Here is a 24993-nt window from a genome sequence, read left to right as displayed (position 1 = left end):
ACAACATTCACAATAACCAAACTCATAAGCTACTGATTTATTAACTGGCATGTCAATTTATTAATTTATAGTGTCATAATATCTGGCATCATAGATTTTGTTCATTTGCTTGGGGCATTCCTACCTGATGGCTGAATTACTCAAGAGACAAAATTATAGATAAGAAGGCTGATTGGTGAGCTAAGAATTAGAGCAAGAGTGAGGAGGTGTTCTTCCAGGATATTTCTATCAAGCTATGGTAGCTCTCTGACTTGCTCTGGGGCTCTTTCTGTCTTGACAACTGGCATTAGTTATCACTCATTGCCTTGGACATGGTGAGAAGCATACAGAACAGGCTACCTCCAGGCTCCTGATCTGAACTGTGCACTGCTCACCACTCCATTTAAGATGTCTGACCAGGTGTTCAGACATTACTCTTTCTTTATGTAAGGAAAGTGTTGGTTAGAATTTGAGGATCCCCCAAATCGGCTTGATGCAGATAGGGAGAACCTTCATCATAGCAGCTCATTTACGAGCACTCTCTTCGGGTGAGCCTCTGTGGAAGCAACTCACAGATAGAACTTGTGATCACCAGTGTCTCCAGACATTGCCAAATGTCCCCTGGTGGCCAAAATCAGCCCTAGTTGAGAACCACTGGTTTAGAGGGAGACTGGTTTAGAGTGAAGAGTGAGCAACAGAGAGGAAGAGAGGAAAACTGGATGGGGTATTACAGGATATTAGTTCCTCAGTGGTGTGAGAAAGAACACTGAATTTGTCCTATGTCTTAGTCTCTACTTTCCCACTAATTATGAGACCTTTGGTTAGTTGCTTTACCTTCCTGGTTGTGAATTAGTATGAGAATTAACCTTGTTACTATTATTTTTTTTAACTTGTATACTTATTAGATACCGGAGTTGTACTGTCATTTTAAATGCATTATAATGTGTATAGAAGTCCTCTGTAAATTGTAAAATTTTGTACAAAAGTACTGTGCTATCTGGTATGATTTCCTGTTCACTTCTTACCACTACTTTTATCCCTTTTAATCTTTGAAACTACTGGCAAATAGGAGATTTACCTTTGTACTTTTTGTGTGTGTATGAATTTCACCATGATTATAAATATTTTCTAGGAATGATCACTTTTATGTAATAATTATATATAAACATAAAAGAGGTGGCTTGAAAATTCCATTAGGGATTAAAAAGTAGCATTACTCATAGTAAGTGAGAAAAGGAGATTTCTGATATTGAAATAGACTTAGCAGGCAAATTTCTAGGCATGTATGTATTCCATATATTGAATAGCACTGTACAAATCTTTGGGAAACCCCATTGTTAACACTTCTCTATCCAGAAAAATACCTGTTTATTTCTTGTCCTTTGTTTCTTGTCCTTAAGTCAATTCCCTCTGGTAAGTCAATTAAATTTTTTTTGTCCTTTTCTTAACTGCATTCACTTTTGTTTCTCCACTTTAATGGATTAGTCAGGCATGGTTTCCCTCTATACTCAAATGTTTGCTGAATGAAGGAATAAATTACAGAAGACATGTTATCTTTTTTCCAGCAGATTATCTGCTAAAATGATCAGTGACTCTACTCTTCATTATAGATTTCCCCAATGTAAAATTGTTTGACTATCTATAGCTCTCAGAGTTTCTCCAGAATTTATCCCATGGATTGGATTGGGGGCAGTATTGAGTGAGTGTTGGGTACCATCGTGATGTAAATTCACTGGACCTCCAAGGAGTGGCTCTATAATACTTTAAATATTTCCTTCAGCCCTAGAATTCACTCCAGTGGTCCTAATACTTTGTTGTCTCTCTGGATTGTGGTGTTCAGCACCTGCTGTCTCCCACATGCCTGCTAATGATTTTGGGGATCAGATTTTGCTGCCTGTTCATGACTTAATTTTCAGATCCTGGATTGAACCTGTCACTCATTGTTGATTTTTAGTACTGACCCTGCATACCTTTACTTTTCATTTTCTCCTCAGATATAATAATAGTCACATGGATTTGGGGAGAATTTTCTTAATCAATGAGAATATTGAATTCACTGGAATTGTTTGTGATCACTATTATAAAATAGCTCATTTACAGTTACTGCACCAGTTCTTCTTCAATACTTGAGACCAAGTGTGATGCATTTCTCTTCTCTGTGGTATTGAACTCTCTCTTCTAGGAAACAGCCATTTATCCTATCCAAAACCTCCATTTCTCTCTGAAATGAGGTCTTCTCCTGTATTCTATATATATTCTACTAACATGTGTCTTCCTTATTCACCATTGTATCCCCATCTATATACTTGGCTTATATAGGAGGCACTCACATATTTTGACCTAGTGAATGAAATGAAACTCAGGTTCTTGTGGTTGTTTATGTTTTGTGTAGATTAATGTTATCATCTGATGTAATTTTCTTTTTCTTTTCCCGGTGCCATTTCATCTCCAATTAAGTACTGAATCTAAGGTTAGGAGAAACCATTTTAAGAGCCATTTGAAGATTATGGGAATCATTTCCCATTTTCTTAAAGAGAAAGCTTCTTTGGTATGAGCTCATTGGAGAAAATGAGAAGGAGAAATGATAAAGGCAATGGAAAGAAACACGGACAGAGCAGAAATAGTATTTCCTGCCTAGGAGACCGTTTGAGAAAAGAAAAAGTTTCCGTTCCTGTTTTGCCTTAGTCATGTTCTGCATAAAGAACAACATTAAAATTAGAACAGTTTTGGAAAATCTCATGGGTCTTCCATTGATTCATCCTGTGGATCTAGCCTCAAGCTCAGATCTGCTCTGTAGTGGCTTCCCTTTACTTCTCTCCTCTTTTTCATTTTCTGAGCTGTCAGAATTTTCCGACTGCTTGCAGTAGGGTGGGACAATATCTTAGTGCCCCTTTTTCTTCTTGTCATGCCAAATCTTACATAGGGCATTTTGGAGGGTTTAGGAACAAACCTGTTGGGGAAACAGGTGGAGACACTTTCTTGTCTGAACTGGAATATTCTTTTCCTGAACTTCAGACTATTTTTTCCTGATACTGGTTTTCTCCATTACTATATCCAGGACTATCTTTAGCACCAGTACTTGGAAACTTTATGCTTTCCCACAGGTTGTTTTATAAAAATGCATTGATTAGTGTATTAATTTATTTGTATCTTATTATTTCAAAATCTGGTGTCAGAGATACCTCTAGGCCACAAGACATTTAGAGATCTATAATGATGGACATACCTTGATCCTGATGAGTACCCAAGCTAGGTTTCAATAAGAGGGCTAACCTGATCTTTTAATACCTCTAAAGGTTGGAATGCTCCAAACCTCAGACCATGGTCCTCTTTCTCTTTCAATTTTGTTGATTGATTGAGTGAAATGTTTTTTGTTTTTGTTTTTTTTTCCTCACAGTTCTAGAGACTAGAATTCTGAGACCAATGTACTGTCAGGGTTGCTTTCTGGTAAGTCCTCTCTTCCTGACTTACAGACATCAGTCTTCTTACTGTGTTAACATATGGCCTTTCCTGTGCGTGCCCATGGAGAGAGAGCTCTCTGTTGTCTCTTCCTCTTCTTATGAGGACACCGGATTAGGGCCCCAACCATATGACCTCTCTACTCATTTTTTCAGGACAGCTTATCCAGTTCCATGACTTTAAACACTATCTTTATATTCTTGATGACTCCCAAATATATATTGCTAGCCCTTACTTCACCCTGAACTTCAGACTCATTTCTAATTGTCTACTCAATATCTCTACTTGTATGTCCATAGACACCATAAACTAACATGTCCAAAACCAAACTTTTGATTCCCCCTAAATATGTGTCTCCTTGAGTGTTCCCTATCTCATTAAATCCAGTTGCTCAGCCCAAAAATTTTTGAGTTTTTCTCTTGTATGCCACATCCAGTCCTTCAGCAGGTCTTGGTTGATTCCTTTTAAAATATATCTCAAATCTGTCCACATATCATTTCTTCTAGCATTGCCATTCTATCGAAGCCATCATCTTCTCTCACCTGGACCACTGCAATAGCCTCCGAATGGTCTCCTTGGTTCTACTCTTGCCCAGACCCCTCTTTAAAACATAAATTAGATTGTAATTCTCTGCTGCTTAAAACCCAATGATTTCTCATCAACCTAACCTGGCCCAGCTACCTCTCTGATTTCATCCTCTGTGAATATCACTGTCACTCATTTCCCTCTAGCTACTCTGCCCTAGCTTTCTTCAGTCATCCCAGGCATATTCTGACCTTAGAGTTTTTGCATTTGCTGTTCTCCACCTCAAGTTCCCTTTCTCCAAATAATCCTGTGGCTTGTTCAATAACTTCATTTAGGTCAAGTGACTCAAATGTCATCTCCTTAGAGAGATCTTTTTATTTCTTTATTAGTTATTCTGCTTAAAAGAGCATTCTCCTAAAATCCCCATCTTTACTGTGCTTTATTTTCTCTGTAGTTCTTGTTGCTCTCTGACATTATATCAAAACTATTTGCTTATTGCGTGTGTCCACACTAGAAGGCAAGCTCCCTGAGGTGAGGGAGGCAGGGACTTTGTTGGTTGTGTTCACTGCTGTATTTTCAGTACCTAGAACAGGGCCTGGCTCATATAAAATACTAAATATAGATTTGTGGAATGAATGAATGAATATATAAATAAGTGGCTTCACCTATCCTTCAAAGAAAGATTCTGAAGGAATGCTGAAACTCACTGGGCAGGATTCACAGTTCCCAAATCGCTGCTCCAATCTCCATATTATCTACTGCAACATGCATGCTTTCTTACTGTACCTTAACACTTCCCCTTCAAATCCTTTCCAGCTTACGTCCCTCTTTTACCTACTCTCACAGGTTGCACTTTACATCTCCATCTCACAAAAGTGGTCTTTTAGAATTCGTTTTCTAAGATAACAAATGCTCATACATAGAAACAGCAATTGCTCTTAGCACATGAGAGTTAGTTCATGATAGTGGTGCTGAGAGCAGAAAGTAAGGAAAGAAATTTGAAACTTGGACAAATTAAATTCCAAAGTTCTGGAGGAACTTGCAGATATCTTGGAGACAATATACTTATGAAATTGTAGCAAATGGGAAAGGTGACAAAAGATTGTACTGGTGATAACTCACCTGGAGTCTAGTGCACTCTGTCTAGTATTGAGTCCAATCTGGGCACAAGATTTTTAGAAAGACAAAAAAAAAAAAAATGTGTTCAGAGATGGCAAATAGTATAGTGAACATACATCATATGAATAATGGTTGAATAATAGTAATTGCAAACATTTACTACGTGGCAGGCATTATTCTAAATACTGTTTGTAAAAAGTTATTTAATGCTCATCCTATGAGGTAGATATTACCCTATCTTTTTGGTTGAGGAAATGAAGTTATAGAGAGGTTAAGTAACTCCCACAAGGTCACACAGCTAGTAAGAGGTAGAGCCAATGCTGATTTCATGCTGATTCAGAGTCCATGCTTAACACTATGTTACTATCTTTTAATATTTTATTTTATTTATTTTTTTAAGATTTTATTTATTTATTTGAGAGACTGAATGAGAGAGAGAGAGAGCACATGAGAGGGGGGAGGGTCAGAGGGAGAAGCAGACTCCCCGCTGAGCAGGGAGCCTGATGCGGGACTCAATCCCGGGACTCCAGGATCATGACCTGAGCCGAAGGCAGTCGCTTAACCAACTGAGCCACCCAGGCACCCTCTTTTAATATTTTAAAGTGTGCTATTGAAGAAAAATTTAGATTATTATAGAAGTTCTTAGAAGGCAGTATTAACCTTTACCTCAAGCTCAAGCACCGCCATCTCCTACTCAGTCTTCCCAGTCTCTCCAGTATGTACTCCAATAATAGGACCAGTAATAGCACTTTATTACACTTATTTGCTTGTATCCCTCTCTCTATTAACCTATCTTTCAACTATTTTGAGGATTATATTTTATTCTCTTTTGAGCTACTAAGTTTAGTGCTTGGCATATAATCAACATTCAGTTTTTGTTGAATGAAAAACATGAATAAATGATTTCTAAATCAATTAGAACTGTCCAGTGGTAAGGTAATGAGCTCCTGATCACTAGAGGTATTCAAGCATGGGCTGAATGCTTGAAGGATGCTTGAAGGGGTGCTGCAGAAGGAACTTTCATGTCATTGTGGAAGATTAGACTAAGTTTCTTTCTAACTATGAATAATCTAATCCTATAATGAGTTAATTATGATTTTTTTCTTCAAACATTTAGTTAGCATCTACTGTGTGCCTGGCATTATTTTAGGCATTGAAGATACAAAGATAAAAGTGGCCTAGCCAGTATCCATAAAGAGCTAGTAGTCAGTGGATAACTAAGAAAAGAGATGCTCAGGAATATAGGTGTAAAGTCTTAGTGGATAAAAATAAATAGAAAAGGACAGCTTTTTTTTTTTTTTTAAGATTTTATTTACTGATTTGACAGAGAGATACACAGTGAGAGAGGGAACACAAGCAGGAGGAGAGGGAGAGGGAGAAGCAGGCTTCCCGCCGAGCAGGGAGCCCGATGTGGGGCTCGATCCCAGGACCCTGGGATCATGACCCGAGCCGAAGGCAGACACTTAACCATTAGAGCCACCCAGGTGCCCCGAAAAGGACAGCTTTTATAGGTGTTTTGAAAAAATGGGGAAGGGAGAAAAAAGCTGTGACATAGGGGAGAACTAGGTATGAAAGATGACCCTAAAATTGCCTGCCTGAAAAGGGAGAACTTAGAAGTAAAGACCATGTGTTATGTTGTTATGGGGGAATTCCCCAAAGAGAAATATCAGTGTTTGCCATCAAGGTGTATTGCAGGGCTGGATGTAATTCAGTAGAAATTAGTTTGTGAATATTTTGAAATTCTTGGAACAAATGTTCTTCTCTTATTAGTCTCTCAAACGAATAAAGATGGTAACCTCTTCCCTGCCCTCTGCCCCTTAGAGGGGCATTGACATTAAATGGACAGTCTATTAAGTCATGTGAGACCCTTCAGTTTCTTTTCCTATTCATGTGCTTGGAATCTGTTAGGCAGTGGGGAAGTAGTAGTCTTTCTTTATATTAGCCTGGTCCCTCATGCTGCTCATCCTTCACACATGTCTAAATATGTGTTGACACAGAATCATCCTTTCTAGCTGGGACACGACTCCTAGGTAGGTGGGGAATTCCCGTTTTGTTTAAAATCATAGTTGTCTTTGAGTTTGGCTAGCATGTTCATGATTAGTTTACTGACAATTGGTTTTTTTCTTCTTATACCATATGCTCTTCCATGATTCATCAGCTTTGAGTCTGTTGCCTTGAAGGTGAAACAATTTCTTCCAATGTTGATATTTCATAATCATAGATAACAAGCATACGCATATGCATAGTCCTTTCAGAAGTTTTAAACATTTGGAGATGAATGAATTATGCTGCCACAAATGGAAAGGAGCAGTATAAAATCATAATGGTGATATCCAGTCATCTTTTGTTGGTGGTTGGGTGAACACTGATATTGATAAAGCCCGGTACTTTACTGTGTTTATCTCTTTTTGAGAAATTGTTTGTGACATGTACTATTTATTTTTGAATATTAAAGTTTAACATTTTACTTCAATTGCCTTGATTTACATGTATTTAATATTTTAAACTGACAAGATCTTTATTTGTAGAAGTGGGGTTTAAATTCCGAATAAATTGTAACATTCACTTTTTATATTGTTTTGTTTATATTGTAATGGTTGCATCTTTTCTATATTTAATGTATAGCAACGACTATTCAGACCTTCAGAAATCTTCTTTTAATTTCTGATAGAAATAGTAATCTTTCAAAATATTTTAATAGAACACAGTACATTTTTGAAATCAATACAAAGCAGTTATTTCTACATTGGTGTTTTCTAAGTGTTTCGATGATTAGGCGTCTAATAAACATGGTCTAAATTCAGTTTCTGCATAGCTTTAATCAGTGCCTTTATTGTGGTGCATCATTTAGTCACCTGTATCTATTTACTCAGAATGGCAGTGATTGTTTTCAGTGAAGAAAAACCTTTATAATTTCATGGTGTAGATGCTCATGTAAATATCTTTATAGTTTAAATACATTTAAAGAGAGATTTTTGAAAGACTCTAATTCTCAGTATATCTCTCCCCCTGACCCCTTTACCTGGTTTTAGCTCCTCTTTGGTTCAGGTGTGCTGGTGTCCCTAAGCCTCTCTGGGCCACAGCTGGAAAAAGTGGTGATTGACAGAAGCCTGGTGGGGAAGCTCATCTCCGACTCCATCAGTGATGGTAATTACCCCCATGTGCCTACATTAACAGTGGTGCAGGAGAAATACTGTGTCAACAGGTACACTAATTATTACCACTGGGACTTGCAAACACAAGTAATCACTTATAATAGCATAGTTACAACCCCTGGGACCAATACAAGTTTTGACTAATATTTACTACAAAAATTTTGTCAAGCCTTAGGCTCATACTCTGAGTATTTTTCACTTTTTCCTTTAAAAAATGTGAATGTATTTTCAAAAGAAGGTGTTTTTTTTGGTGTGTTCTTTCAAAATTAGTCCCCTATTGTTGACATTTCAAATATTTTTCATTTTCAAATGAATTTTGGATAACCCAAATGTGTTAACACATCCACTAATAAAAAAAAAAAATCTATGATTTGGCTAGTAGGAAGATCCTTTGTTACCAAAATCTATGAATACTAACTTTTGAAAAAATTTGGGCATTATTTCTAAATATCAAAAACCAATGCCAAATATACTAGATAAAGCTGGATCCTTTTAAGTATACCACAATCAGTATATAATTGCTACAAAGCACATAATAAAGGGGCTCCTGGGTGGTACAGTCAGTAGGGTGTCCAACTCTTGGTTTCGGCTTAGGTTGTGATCTCAGGGTCAGAGATTGAGCCTGGGGTCGAACCCGGAGTTGGGCTTCACGCTCATTGCTCATCTTGGAGTCAGAGTTGGCTTGGGTTTCTCACTTCCTCTCCTTTTGCCCCTCCCCCACCCTCACACTCCCACACACACATGGACGTGCACACACTTTTGCTCCCTCACTCTTTCTCGCTCAAATAAATAAATAAATCTTTTAAAAAAGCACACAAAAAAAATTTTAAGCCAATTATTGAAAAGGTAGGATACTGACATTTATTGAGTCCGAAAAGTCTCTATAATTCTGTGTCAACCTACTTATTTCATTCAATTAAAATAAAACTTTATATGGTATAGTTATTTCCATTTTATAGATAAGGAAATTGAAGCTAAGACACTAAGGAGCATGCCCATAAATGAGATACTAAGGAACAGCTTGAAAATAACCAAACTGAGATTGGAACCCAGGTTCTAGCTGCAGAGCCTATTTTCTCTCTGCTACACTGTGCTGACTCCTGAGGTTTTAAGGTTATGTTCTTTTATTGAAGGTAAAAAGGTTTAAGAAACAGGTTGCATTATCATTAGTGATTGCAAATTGTCAGTATCTTAACTGAATAATCAAAACAAAGTGTGATCTAGTGGAAAGGACAGAGGTGAGAATACAGAAACCTTGCTTCTGCTTTGTGCTATCACTAGCTACCTCTGAATAACTTAGACACAATTTCATCATCTTAGAGAAAAGCACTTTGCAGGATGGCTATAATTAGCAACATTCTTGATAATAATAAGCTGGGGATAGGATTGTAAGTGTGCCGTTTCCTCTTCCTTACAGGAACAGGGTGTCAAGGAAGCTTCTTATGGAAGAAGTTCCATTTTTATATGTGTAATAATTGACCCCTTTGTTGACACTGCAAATAAAATAGTGGCTGTGATGATTTTGTCATGTTGATGCTCCTGTATAAGAATTAAAAGGAGACTCCCAACACTATTCCTGTCTCTGAGATATCTTTTTACTTGTTTCTTTTATTTATATCCAAAATAATACACTCTCATGAGACCATGATAACAGTGTGATTTCTTGGCAGTTCTCCAGATTCTCCTGTAATTGTGTAGATATACTGTTGGTTGCTTCTTGCACAGCCAGGGTATGGAAGTAAAGAAAAATACATGAAACATTCAATAATTTCTTTATGGTAGGAACAATATAAAACATTTCTCAAATTCCTAATATACTAAGTTTTTATCAATAATTTTATAACATTAATAACCCTTTATGTAACTCATGAATATTAATTGTCTGCCTACTTGTGTGCGTTAGAAATAAGTCTGTAGAAATATTTTTGCTCATCTTCATTGTTAGATATTAATTAATGTAATGTGCATATTGAGTATAATATGCTTTATTTCATTTCAGTTCAAGGCCTCTTTTCAGCAATGACTTGTGTTTGCAAGCTTGTATACCCTCAAAAAGAAGGTTGATTGATGAAAAATTAAAAAAAAAAAATACAGGGGCACCTGGGTGGGTGGCTTGTCAGTTTAAGCGTCTGACTTCTGCTCAGGTCATGATCTCAGGCTCCTAGGACAGAGCCCCGTGTTGGGCTCCCTGCTCAGTGGGGAGTCTGCTTCTCCCTCTCCTCCTCCCTCTGCCCCTTCCCCTGCTTGTGCACTTGTGCGCTTGTACATGCGCGTGTTCACTTTCTGTCTCTCTCTCTCTCAAATAAATAAATAAATAAATCTGGAGAACACTGATCTGTATCCCCTAAAAAACCAATTTATTCTCAGATGGTTTATATCATGTAAACACAGGATAAAAGGCTAAGTACAAATAAAAGTAAATGTTTTCATCTTTACATTCAGGTATGAGATAGTCTTTATTTTATGCTTTTCTAACCTTGGTTCATTTGGTGGTTGTCCCCAAACATCAGTGTATCGTAAAATGGTATTAGGAAAAAGGGAAAGTATCAAATCCATGCATGACTAGGTTGATGATTATGTTTATTTGTAATTTCTTTAATATTCTTGCAAAATAATGATATTTAGGAGACTAGTTATTTCAACTGGTATTTATCTTCTGAGAATAGCTTTTTGTAATATTTTAGTGAAAAAATTCTCAATTCATTATCATTTTATTCTAATTTAGTATTTTATAATATTATCAAATCTTTTTTGTTTTTGTTTTTTAGCTCTTCTCACAGACAACTTTATCATCTTATCATTTTTGACACAAAACAAACTATGTTTTATTCAGTTTACCAAGAAGATGGGTTCTCCTGATACAAACAAAAGACTGGAAAAACTCTCAGCCTTGGATTATAAGGTAGAGATTTCAATTTATAGAGTTGTATTATTAATTATTAAGGTATGCTAGAGTATCACATGGATATTATGCTCATTCTTGAGCATTTCTAGATTTCAGACAAACCAGAGTTAATTATATGATTAAGGTTGATTCACTGAAAATAGTGGCTATCCTACCTTTTCTTTTTTACTCTCATTACAGGAGTCTAATAATGGCATGTTTGGAGCAATTTATTTAGTACTTATGGAAATCAAAGATAGACAATAGAGACAAGATACACATTTGAAAATGATTTTCTTGCTAAGGGCAGGATATACACCATTCTCATTTTTCCCTAAAACCCCATATCATCTTTCTAGGCAAGGATAGCTGCTCTGGCTTCCATTTCACAAGAAAAGAAAGAAGAAAGAAGTCACTTTCAAAGGTTAATAGAAAAGTGTAATAAACAAGGAGTGGGAAGACCCCTCACCCCCCACATACACACATGTACACCCAACTATAACTGGGGAAAAATGCAAAATGAAATCTCCTTCATATGTTAGTATCTTTCCCTTCACTAACTCCAGGTAATTTGTTTCCTTGTATCAGGGATTTTACATCTGTTAAGGCAGGATTTTTTTTTTAAATGATGTGTTTAATATAAGTTTTGCCACATTGCATTTTAACTGCTTGGAAGGCATACTCTGCTAGGATGAGTATCTAATACATTTTCCAGGCTGTTTCAGTTCAAGGCCTCTTTTCAGCAATGACTTGTGTTTGCAAGATTGATCCAACCTCTGTGACGTGGATTTGAGACAGTTCACTGTTCACTGGGAACAGAGCTGATATACAACTTCCTTAAAAAAGATGCACACTTATGCCATACCCAGAATATCTATCTGTAATACGGGCAAAGATTTTTAGAAGTCAGCTTTGTGGCTTGAAACTTTATGTGTGTTTTTTTTTTTCAAAGATTTTATTTATTTGACATAGAGAGACACAGCGAGAGAGGGAACACAAGCAGGGGGAGTGGGAGAGGGAGAAGCAGGCTTCCCGCCGAGCAGGAAGCCCAATGCGGGACTCGATCCCAGGACCCTGGGATCACGACCCGAGCCGAAGGCAGACGCTTAACGACTGAGCCACCCAGGCGCCCCTTTATGTGTGTTTTTAAAAAAGTAGTAGTTAAGCTAACCTTTTGCCCTTTGGGATTATTTCTTATTGTGATTGAGGTGGTGATGATATAGGGAGGATTTAATTTTATTTGGTAGAAACATCTAATAAAAAAGATTTTTGACATGGGATAAAATACATTAAATGAGTTTTTCATTGTGGTAATAAACTAATTTGGTTTTCTTTGCCAACCTTGTGGAGCTTCTGTAATATTTTGTATAATACTGATTTTCTTTAATTGGAGTCGGTGGTATTCATGTATTACATTTTGGTTAGTAAAAAAACTGGTATTAGCACCTTAATGGGATGTTATTTTCTAGATTGGCTAACTGTAGATTTATTTGAAATGTTGCTTATTTACAAATACTGGTCTTTAAAATGCACCAATATAGAAAAAGTAAATAAATTAATGAAATGCTCCAATATGCATTAACTCAATATATTTAAAATGTTTTCAGTGCTACTAATATAAAATTTTGTATGACGAGTTTCTCCGTCTTAGCTATGATGGATATTTTAGTAGTCTTCTCAGCTGAAGGATAGTAGCTACCCATTAATGAGATCAGAGAGAAACTGTCAGGATGTTATCTTTTCTTATTGAAAAGTTGTGAAAAATAGACTTACTATATGGACTCTTACACTTTAAGTAAGGGAATTGCTTATTTGTTTCTTCTTTCTGCCTTTGGATTTGAGGATAATGTGGGTACTCCACATCATTTCTATACATTGGAGAAGTAACCTGCTTCCCTTTGGAAAAGCCCATGGACTTCATTTTCTGGTCCAGTATTTAAAATACAGTTATTTAATACTTAGTAAAAATGGCCATATGTCTGTAGGAAGGATAATTTAAGAAACTTGTTCACTTTACTTGCCCTGTTGACCATCATGATAGAATACTGATGCCATTAAAACTCACAGGAAACAGGAAATTTCAGATTTGCACCATAGGAGGACTGAAAGTGTCAGTCTCTTAACACTATTTTCTCATCTAGAAATTCGTAACATGTTTACATGGCAGTAGGACATCAAAATAATGTATGTTTATTTGTGAGGACTTAGCAATTCCATTATGGTATTCATCTCAAGAAGATAAGTAGTTAAAATAATGATATTGAGAGCATAAATATAAGAATTTGCACTTCGAAGCCTAAAGTACATCTGTGTTGTCTGTCATTGCCCATTTGGATTTTAAAACAAAGAAATAGTGTAAAGTATTTATAACTCTGCTTTTCTTTACAGCTGTACCATAATTTAATTCTTTCAGATTGAAATAATTTTGGCAGAGAAAATTGCAGGGAAATATCCTGAAACTATTGACCTTGAACAAATTTTCCAGTCTACATTTTAAAAATCCAATTCAATTTATTTAACAGGAAAGGGACAGTGTAAGGAGTTAAATGTTTACCATAGGAGAACAACACTGGTAATTACTTTGATTTCAGTTCCTTTTGATGTGCATTCAGAGGATGAAGAGGTCAATAATATTATGGCCATACAAATAGAAAAGGGTTCCTTTTGACCATATTAAAAAAAATAGCAGAGGATTATTAAAGCATTAACCTTGATTTTAATGGCCTTGGTTGAGTGGTGAGATCACAATTTGGATGAGCCTGATTATTTACTAAATACAATACATAAATGCAACGGGTTCTTAACACCCATTGCACTCTGGCATTATCGCATTACTGCCATCCTTTGTTGCCTTGCAGACAGGAATATGAAAGCAATCTGTCATGTAGTGAGACTGGCTCCAGAAGCATTTCTCTGATAAGAAGACCCCCTGCCCTTTGCTAGTGTCTGGTCCAGTAGGCTTAGCCATGCGCTTAATCCCCAGAAAGTGGTTCGATTATTGCTGACCAGCAATGGCAAGATAGTTTTTTTTTTCTTCCAAGCTATCAACCTTCCATTAATTCCTTAAGCAGAAATACGGTGCAATCTATATTTCCTTGGCATGTGTCACCCAGATGGTGCTGTGCTTATGTTTTCAAATAACCATGTTCCAAAATAACATAGTTTGAATAATAAATTCTACAAATCCTTCCTAAGAAAGAGAAGCATAATTCTCAGAAGCTGCATAAACTTTTACGCATGATGCTGTGGCTTATCCCTTTATGCAGAATATATGTCTCATATATTCTTTAAAGTGATATTTGCCTCAAGTTGTTTTTCCTTTTATTGTTGTCAGTCATTGTTAACGTGTTATGTCTTAAACAGTAGTCAGATACTCTTGGTCAGCAGTACTGAACTTGTCATTTAATATAGCTGGTCTTAAATCCTATGTGTAGGTCGAAGCTGTCAGGCAGCCATGACTGTACATTTTGGTATTGATTGGGATTGCTACAGCCAATTCCTCCCTAACTCACATTTCTCCTTTTCCTTTCCTCTGCTAAAAATGGGGAGAATTTTGAACATATGTCTTTTTTATATATGTGTCAAAAGAATTTGGTAAATTCTGACACCTCCTTAAGCACATGTTTAACATGCATATTTACTTGCATTTATCTACATTTACAGATGCTTTAATTTTTGTAATACTGGGAGGATTTTGCATTAAAAAATGATTCTCATATGCTTTTTTCTCTTAATCATTAGATTTCCTATTACGAGATACCTGGCCCAGTAAACAGGACAACAGAGTGTCGTCTAGCTATCAATTGTGTTCAGGATATAGTTGCTTGCTGGTGGCCACTGGTCAGTGATGATGCTTGGCCTTGGGCCCCCATTTCTCCTGAGAAGGACAGAGCCAATCTGCTGCTCCTAGGTTATGCTCAAGGAAGACTGGAGGTAATTTTAAAGCAAATATATACATTTTGTTGAAGAGCAAATAAAATAAGACTCTTAGTTTTTCTGTTCTGAAATAAAGATGAATACTTTTTTAAACATATAATTTATTTTCCTAAATTCTCAAAAGAGGAAATTACATGTAAAGTGGGATCCTTAGAAGTATCATATCTGTAGGGTAAACAGACAATTCCAGGGCTGGCCTGAATCTCACAGTGATTAAGAACACAGGCTACTGGGTTCAAATCCAAGCTCTGCCACTACGTAGCTCTCTGTTCTTGAGCACGTTATTAAGCTCTGCACTGTGGTTTCATTATTTGAAAAATAGAGTTGACGAAGATAAATAAGGTAATACATGCATTTACAGCAATACCTACATATAGTAAACTCTCAAACACAGATCACTGGGGGCGCCTGGGTGGCTCAGTCGTTAAGTGTCTGCCTTCGGCTCAGGTCATGATCCCAGGGTCCTGGGATCGAGCCCCGCCGCATCGGGCTCCCTGCTCCGCGGGAAGCCTGCTTCTCCCTCTCCCCACTCCCCCTGCTTGTGTTCCCTCTCTCGCTGTGTCTCTCTCTGTCAAATAAGTAAATAAAATCTTTAAAAAAAAAAAAAAACACAGATCACTGTTGTGATTCTTGTTATTACCATCTTTAGTGCGGTCATTACTGTTTGCCCATAATTTCATACTTGCCAAAGCTATGTTATCTGTCACCTTCTTTATACTTCAGTCATTGACTCAGTAAACATTAGATGAATGCTTATTTTGTGGAAGGCTCTGTGGTACCAAACCATGGCTGAGGCAAGAATTTATAAGGAGGGCTGTAGAGCAGTGGCCTTCTCAGTCTAGTGTCCTGCCTTGGATGGGAGCACCAAAACGGTTAATCTAGGAGTGGGAGGGAGGCGGGGGGGGGGGCAGTATTTCATCCTATCTATTCCTGACAGTGGTTCCATCATCATTCATTATTGTGAACCTGTGGGTAATTCCAGCTTGTACCAGTACTTTGAGTATGGAATTGTTTTTCTTTTTTATAATTTAAAACAAAAGCAACCTTTCCTGTTTCTTTTTTAAGTTTTTGCCTGAGTAAAATATAGACAGTCCCAACTTAGAGATAGTTTGACTTAGTATTTCCGACTTTGCCATGGTACGAAAGCAATACATGTTCAGTAGAAGCCGTAGTTTGAATTTTGAATTTTGATCTTTTCCCAGTCTAGTGATGTGTCTACTCTCCCATGATGCTGGGCAGTGGCAGTCAGCCACAGCTTCCAGTCAGCCATGCAATCATGAGGATAAACAACTGTTGCCCTTACAGCCATTCTGTACCTATACAACCATTCTGGTTTTTTTGCTTTCAGTACAGTATTCAATAAATTACATGAGATATTCAACACTTTATTATAAAATAGGCTTTGTGTTAGATGATTTTGCCCAATTGTATAGGCTAATTTAAATTTCTGAGCATGTTTAAGCTAGGCTGGGCTAAGCTGTGATGTCTGGTAGGTTAGGTGTATTAAATGCATTTTCAACTTAGGATATTTTCAACTTATGATGGGTTTACTGGGACTTGACTCCATTGTAAGGCAAGGAAAACTGTGGTATGTTTCTATATTTTCTCTAAATCTATTATCTATTAGGCTTTAATTCTGAGATATAATGAACAAGTCCAAGTTTTTTTCTATCTCTACCTGTCTCTTCTGGTGTTATAAACTTTCAGGCTGTCTTTTAAGACTGCAGAGTCATTTTTAATTAATTAATTAACCTTTTTCTAGAACTTTTCCAATTTTGTTACAGTGACTAAAACCACTTGTAATGCTTTAGGTGTGGATTTGTGAGGCTAAGGAAGTGCTTTGTTCCTAGTCACTTGCTTTTCATGCCTACTGCTTTATTGATCTTGGGTTCAGAAGCTAATTGAGTAAAAGACTTCATCAAAATGATTGTAATGAAGCTAATTAGAATTCTATTAAATGTTCTGCCTTATAATAAAGGTAAAAATAATTTAGTTATACTCTACATAAATTACCTGTATTTGAAATGAGTGTATTACATGAAATTGGGAGTGTTCTAAAGGGTATACATATGGTCTACATACCTTATCACCTGGTGTCATCTAGATCATGGACTTTGGAGTTGGAAAAAACCTAGTTTAACTGTTGGTTGGACCATATACATGCTAACTGTGTAACCTTAGTCAAGTTTACTCCCTCTAAGCTTCTGCCTGCTCTTAGCTAATTTTGTGTTTGCCCTTGGGTAGATCACCTATTCTCTCTGACTTTAGTTTTCTATTTTTAAAATGATGGATTTCCACCAGATAGGTCACCTCCAGGTCTGTGACAGCTCTAAAAAGTGCTCACCTGGATTCTGAAGCCACAGATCTGATTGAGCCATTGCTTGCTCAAATGCCTTTAATAGATACGAAACTAAACTTAGCTTCAGCACTGAAAGACCACCCTGACTGGCCCTGACCTACCTTTCCAGTGTTATTTCCTTATACAAACCTATGTTCTAGCCAAGTGGTTTACTCATTGCCTCTTATTTTCCATGACCTGCCTGTACACATTACTGGTATTTCTACCTGAAAGGCCCTTCCTTCGGTTTCCACATCATTCAACAACTATTGAGCATGACCATGGAGTAAGCACTGTATTTCATTCCAAGGGATCTGAATACAAAAATAACCCTGCCTGCAGGGATCCTAGTGTCCAACCAATGAGAGACAAATATGAAGTAAGTGCACTAAAGCATTAAATGATGCTGTGGATAGAGTATGTATAAGCTATAGTAGGAGCCAGTGGGGAATGATTGATTCTACTTAGGGAGATAGTCAGGAGGAAACACTAAAGAGGCTTTACAGTTTGCTCAAATATGAGATTGGCAAACAGTTTTACTTGCTTTTACTATCCTTTCTAAGTTCCATATAAAGGTTGTACTAGCCCTCTGGAGTGATTTGGCTAGCTTTTTCTTTTTCTCCTCTTTGAAACAGTACCAAAAGGAATTAACTGATATTTGAGCGTTTGGTGAAACTCACCTATAAAACTGCTTGGGTGTGGTGTCTTAAAGGAAGGTAGATTTTTTAAATAACAGATTCCAGTTTTAAGGGCTGCTTTTTTTTTTCAGGAATTTTGAAGTCATTTTCCTAAATTTGTATTTCTGGAAAATTATCCATTTTATGTAAGTGTTTTTGAATAGATTTTCATAAAGTTGTATATGATACTTGCACATGATTTTTAGTTATTCACCACTGATTGCATAGTTAATGCCCCCCTTTTCAATCCTACTATATTAAGATACAAAAATTCCTTTTTTTAGCAAGAGTAGCTTTTTCTTGGATTTGGCCCTTTCAGTCATTCTATCAAAGTTAAACTGTTGGAAAAATTTGTGTAGATTACTTTTGCAGAACCTCATGTGAACTTCTATATGCAAAAGGTGAACGTCTTTGGAAGAAATCTCTAGGGAAATAATTGTTTCTTTTTTTCACATGTGAAGACATAATTTTTAACTATGAATTAATTGTAGCACATTTTTTAGAATATCATGAACGAAAGCCACTAGTCTATAAAAGTAATTTTCAGGCATATGTCTTTAAATTTTTTTCACTGGCCACCAGTAGACTTCTTGAGCTAATCATCAGAATAAAAGATACAATCTGCTCTTAAACTCTAAAATTCAAACTAAAAGAGTAGCAACCTCGTAGAGAAGAAATTTAATCTTTGCATCTGTTAAAACTATAGAATTTTTAAAAAGCATTTCCCATCCAAGTTCAATCAGAAAATATAATAAGCTTTTAGTTGGAAAGTGACAAGATCCTAGAGTAGTGGTTCCTAGCCTTGGCAACACATTACAATCACCTGCAGAGCTTTTACAAAGGGGCCCACCCAGACCAGTTATATCAGAATATCCAGAGGGAGAGGAAGCACCAGTATTCTTTAACAGGTTCCCTAGGTGATTCTCATGTGCATCCACATTGAGAAACACTGCTTTACAGCAAACTTAAAAAAAGAATTTAAAGCCATCCTTTTTGCATAACAGACCATGGAAAGGATAAAGCCCACATACTGAACCAAATGAGAGTTTTAACAGTAGATTCTAAGTAGAAAATTGGCTTACCAAGCAGCTAAAAAAAAAAAAAAAGAAAGAAAACAAAGAAACATAGAAATAAGCTCTCTGTGACTGAATTATCTGTCTTTCAGAGGAGGAACATTTTTTAATTTATTTTATGGATATTAGAAAACTCCTGGTCTAATTTCACACTGCAGAGCTCTAAACAACAGCATGTATCTTAATTAGAAGCATAAAGCAGAGAGAGTTATGTAGTCTAGAAAAAAAATTTCTTTTGAAAAATATACAATAAATAGTGTGTAGAAAAAGAAATTTTTATCAGTAAATTCATTTAAAAGCAGTTTTTAATGGTATAATGTGGATTATCATATATAACATGGTAATCATTTTTATTTAAATTCCACATACTCTTTATGCTTTCCTTTTGGAAAGTTTGAACCATCATCACAGAACTATTTAATTCATTCACTTTGTCAAAAATATGATGACAACACAACTTATTCTTCCCTTACCTTTGTATTTCAACAAGTATTTAACTTTTCAACTGTATGGATTAGATAATGCTTTCTGAGTATGGTCGTAATTTCAAGATATATTCCTCAGAAGAGGTCACCTAAATTTGTTTACCAAATTAATCAAAAACACTTAAGCAGAGCTATTAAACCTTAAAACATGTTGTCAGGGATAGGGAAATAAAACCTCACAAAGATAACTGTTTTCCTCTAAAATTTAAAAGCCATTTTTGCAGTGATTTAGGGAGCAGCAACTAATGGAAAAGTAAAAATGTGACCAACTTTTAATATAGCATAATTTGATTAAAGAAGCATTCAGAAAGTGTTACACATGCATTCAACTGAAAAGCCAAAATATTTAAGAAACATCTCTTCCAAAGACATGTATGTATTGTGTTAGCTTTCAACAAAATAACAAAGATTTTATATTCTCGGTGTGATAGCTTTTAAAAAATCTCTTTATTATAAAACATGCATGAAGAAAACCACACAAAATAAATGTATAGTTTAATGAGCTATTATGAAGGAAATACCCCTGGAACCACACTTAGGTCTAGAAGAGGAACATTGCCAGGCACCCAGAAATACTATTATGTACCGTCATGATTTCAACCCCTTCTTGGTCCCCAAAAGTAACCTCTATCATGACTTTCCATCACTTTCTTACATACCCATGTAGTTTTTATCATCCTAATGCATCTCCCAACACTGAAGTTGAATATTATCCATTTAAAACACTAATGTGAGGTTCCTAGATGCCTCAGTCAGTTAAGCTTCTGCCTTCAGCTCAACCTGCATCAGGCTCTCTGCTCAGCAGGGGAGTCAGCTTCTCCCATTCTCTCTGCCCCTGCTCATGTTCTCTCTCTCGCTCACTCTCTCAGATAAATAAATAAAATCTTAAAAAAAAACAAAACACTCTAATGTATCTTTTGATTTACAAGCTTCCCCTCCATCCCTTTCTTTTCCTTAAAATTGATCTTTTGAAACTGCAGTGTCCCAATTTTGTTGTTTTTCCATAATCGTAGTAAGGTTCAACATGTTTCTCTATCATTTGAAAATTCTGCAAGTTAGTCAGTTTTGGCAAGACTATATGGGGTGGTGCATTCGTTTTATCAGAAGGCACGTAATGTCAAGTTCTCTCTTGGTTGTCTGTCTTTTAATGTTAGCAGCTATTAATGCTCAGTGCCTACATCCATTAATTCATTAGGGTTGCAAAATGGTGATATTCTAATTATATTATTATTTTTTCATTTATTAATTGGGATACTTTTATAAAGAGATGTTTGTACTCATCTCCTATTTGTTTTCCCAATGGATGAATTCATATAGATAGTATAATCAGGATAAATGTCAGTTTCTTTTCTTTTATTTGCTAGTTTTCAAGATAATGAAATGGTTCCTTATCACTCCCTGAAGGTAACCAATTTGTTTTTGTTTTTCAAGTAGCATTATTAATTGATGGATTTAAATATATTTGACTTGATGGGTTTTATAAATTGTATTTGTTATCCTTTTGAAAGCCCAGACTTGTCTTATGTTTGGGAACCTCTACAAGTTGGCTCCTCTTTTTGTCATGACCTCAGTAGTCTTGGGTAGCTTTCCTGCTATTTGGTATGACAAATATGTCCCATGCTTATCTTGTATATTTCCTGACTCAGACCTGGAATTAGCCATTTCTTCAATAAGCTCTGGTTTCTTTTAATGGAAAACGGTATTTTAAGCCCAAGTTTGGGAGCTAAGGATAGTATGTTGTTGTTACTGGATTCGTCATTGTTTTTAGGTTTCTTTAGTAGAATGAGCTAGAGATTTTATACATATATATATTCAAAGTGAGTTCACATTGCTATTTCTAACTCGAATTCAGGATACAGGGGTTTTAATTTAATAGCTTCTATATAACATGTATCTTCTCATTTTCATACCAAAAATCCTAGTTTGCAGGGACGTGGGGGACAAATTATAATATACCGTAATTACTTGCTTACTTTATCTCACAGTATACACCTAACAGTCTGAGAATAATCATACTAATACTACCACTAATATAAATTACTGAGAACATTCAGAAACTTTTTGCCTATGTTTTTATCACTTCTTTCCTTCCCATTTTTAAATAGTTGTACTTTATTTACATTATTGGAGCATAAAGTCATTACACATAATGTTCTCTGTCTTTTAATCTTCATCTAGTCATCCATGGGTTTTTGGTTTTGCTATTTAGTTGAATTTTTTCTTTTGTGTGGGGATTTAGAGAGATTCAAAACTATAGTGCCACCATCACCACTTTGCCAGGATCAGGGATGCTATATTCATGTTCATATTTAAACACTTAGTTTTTAAAGCTCTCTGCCCAACATGGGGCTTCAACTCATGACCCCGAAATCAAGAGTCGCATGTTCTACTGACTAAGCCAGTCAGGTGCCCCGATAAACACTTAGTTTGAACCAACCCTCTATAGCTAAACATGAAACATGACAATCTTGAGCCTATCTCCAGCTCACTGTAATTGCATTTCTGCTTTCTGTGCATTCTTAATTTTAAAATATCTTCCAGACACAGTATCAGTCATATTGACTGCTTATGCTTTTCCTTCTCTGTACTGTTCCTATTTTGATGACTTTTGGATCAGTTCTGTCTACTTTTTTCAAATTTAGCTTTTTTTAAGAATAAAAATGATATCATCTAAGTGTGTGTTTTCAACAAGTTTCAACCTTAAAGCTGACTGATTTAAACTTGACTGAAAACAATTCTCCTTAGGAAGGAAACCACCAGCTTGTTTATCCTTGAAACTGGGAAATTCCAAGACCTTTAGGACTCTTCTTTATCTTTTCTGCCCTTTCTTAGCTTGAATTTTTAAATTCTTACCATTTTCTTTCTTTATTACAGTTTTCTTTTAAAAAAAAAACAAAACCAAAAAGAAAACAGCAAAAAATAAAACACTGAACCATGGTCATCCACCTCTTGTCTGGTGTCACAGTCTCAATTGGGCACTCGAAACATTGCATAGCCTTTAGCCTGTGTTTCTGTGCTTTTCTTTGTACCTTCCTATTACCTTAGAATTAAAGCAGAGATCTTTTTCTAGAGACTTCCAGACTTTGAGCCCATCACCACACATTATAAAAGTCTTCATTTTTTTATCCCTTAATTATCTATACTTTTCTTCCCCATCTCATTGTTTGCCTCTTCATTATGCTTGTATTAAAACTTTTCACCATGTTCTTTACCACAGCCATTCCCACTTGAATTCTACTGATCTGTTCCTGAAACCTGACATATATATTTTAAGAATCTTTAGAGAGTTATTAGATTTCAGAATTCACCTAATCTGGGGAATGCCTGAAGATAGGATTAAGACCAAGAACTCAAGGTTGCTAAGAGAGTAAATCTTAAAAGTACTTATCACAAGACAAAACTTTGTAACTATATATGGTGATGGATATTAATGAGACTTACTGTGGTGATCATTTCACAGTATGTACAAATATTGAATCATTATGTTGGACACCTGAAAGTAATATAATGTTATATGTCAATTAGACCTCCATAAAAAGAAAAAAAGGCCAAGAACTCAATGAGAGAAAGGAATTCTTGATTATGAAGTTTGTAGAGGATAGCATTAAACATGCCTTATGGAAGGTGATAGTAGACTTCAAATTAATCTTGGTAGCTTACATGAATATCACCAGCCAATGTCTTTGGATTCTTTTCTCTCCTTTGTGCTTTTTCCTTCAGGGCATTGTCACTTAACATTTCTCCCTTCACTACACACCACATTTTTTTATTTCTTTATCTTAGCATTATATCTTGGCCTGATTATCTCCTGACTAGTACTTCGAACTAAGTTCATTTGGGGAGGACAAACTAGTTGCATGAATATGAGAGATGTCTGAGTAGATGCAAGTTTGGATTTTAAAAAGTCTATTTTTTCTTGGTATTTTGCAATAACTGTATAATTGCATTTGGTGTTTTCAACTTCTTATTTGCAAATGATCTGCTAACAGAGCATCTTATAGCTAGAAAATGTATTGACACATTTTCCTTCCATATAACTCTTCAGTCAATAGGGTATATTTTAATAACTTTAAAAGGCTGCTGAAAATGCAGGTACAACACTTCATTTTCATAATCTTGGTCAATCACATTAGCATGTTTGTAGAAAAACTGAATGACCGAATTTTCTTCTCCTGAATCTCATTGCTTTATTTTAGCTGAGTTGAGTCCATTTTTATTGATTACCTGTTTCTCTGTACTTCTTATAAACAAAATGTCTTGCTTCAGAATTCTAATTGGAACCTCAGTCCACTTTTCCTATAAATTAAAAATATTAATATCACTTTAGGTAACATGGAAGTATCATTGCAGGAATCATGATTGACCTGAACTTTTGCAATAGGGTTTTGTGCCATGTCAATCAAATTATTTATAAACATTTCTCTGTGAAGATATACTTAAGTCATTATGTACTTATTACTGCTTCTTGTTTATAATAGTACATGATAACTTTACCGGGACAGTATCTATATGTACAGATTTCTTATTTTCATGGACTGAAATGTTTCTTTCATTCTGATAATATTGGCTATTTTAAATATCACATAATTAAGTATGGTTTTAAATGAATTTAAAATCCTGGAATTAAGTATGAACATTGTATATCTTATTTTTTTACATTTTTTTTAATTAAAAAAATTTTTTTTTTTTTAAGATTTTATTTGCGAGAGAGAGAATGAGAGACAGAGAGCATGAGAGGGAGGAGGGTCAGAGGGAGAAGCAGACTCCCTGCTGAGCGAGGAGCCCGATGTGGGACTCGATCCCGGGACTCCAGGATCATGACCTGAGCCGAAGGCAGTCGCTTAACCAACTGAGCCACCCAGGCGCCCTGTATATCTTATTTAAAATATATTCAGTCAGTCATGTTTATTAGGCTACTACCATATACCAAGCCCAGCTCTAAATATCATAAATAAATGAAATCACTTTAATATTAACTTCCAAGTTAAATCTTTCCTATGTTTAAAATTATCTTCCACATTTATAGTTTGCAACTATGTAAGTGTCAGCCACGAATTCTAAATAACCAAATTTGGAATTTATTTAGGATCAGTGTCTCTCCTTCTTTTTACCTGCTATTCTTGTGAAAAACTCCAAGACTTTCTCTTCAGGAACAAGGATAGCCAGTATTTATTGCAGTCCCCTTTGTCCTCTGCATATTAGTTATGTTATTTTTTTTTTTTACTTTTCAAATTTTATTTTTATTTTTTTATTGTTGTGTTAATCCCCATACATTACATCATTAGTTTTAGATGTAGTGTTCCATGATTCATTGTTTGTGCATAACACCCAGTGCTCCATGCAGAACGTGCCCTCCTCAATAC

General features: G+C 35.8%; 1 protein-coding gene across 1 annotated transcript in view; it reads left to right on the top strand.

Moving 5' to 3' along the window:
- WDPCP (WD repeat containing planar cell polarity effector) overlaps window positions 1-24993 on the top strand; it is a 413409-nt gene that overhangs the window by 128182 nt on the left and 260234 nt on the right. Inside the window, exons 10-12 of the mRNA XM_081797281.1 lie at window positions 8115-8229; window positions 11006-11139; window positions 14863-15054. Of these exons, the coding sequence (XP_081653407.1) occupies window positions 8115-8229; window positions 11006-11139; window positions 14863-15054 (441 nt within the window). The remainder of the gene's footprint in view (window positions 1-8114; window positions 8230-11005; window positions 11140-14862; window positions 15055-24993) is intronic.

Source organism: Leptonychotes weddellii, chromosome 10, assembly GCF_054177405.1.
Source record: "Leptonychotes weddellii isolate Sample4059 chromosome 10, ASM5417740v2, whole genome shotgun sequence".
Classification (NCBI taxonomy): Eukaryota; Metazoa; Chordata; class Mammalia; order Carnivora; family Phocidae; genus Leptonychotes; species Leptonychotes weddellii.
This window is presented reverse-complemented; position numbering and strand designations above follow the sequence as displayed.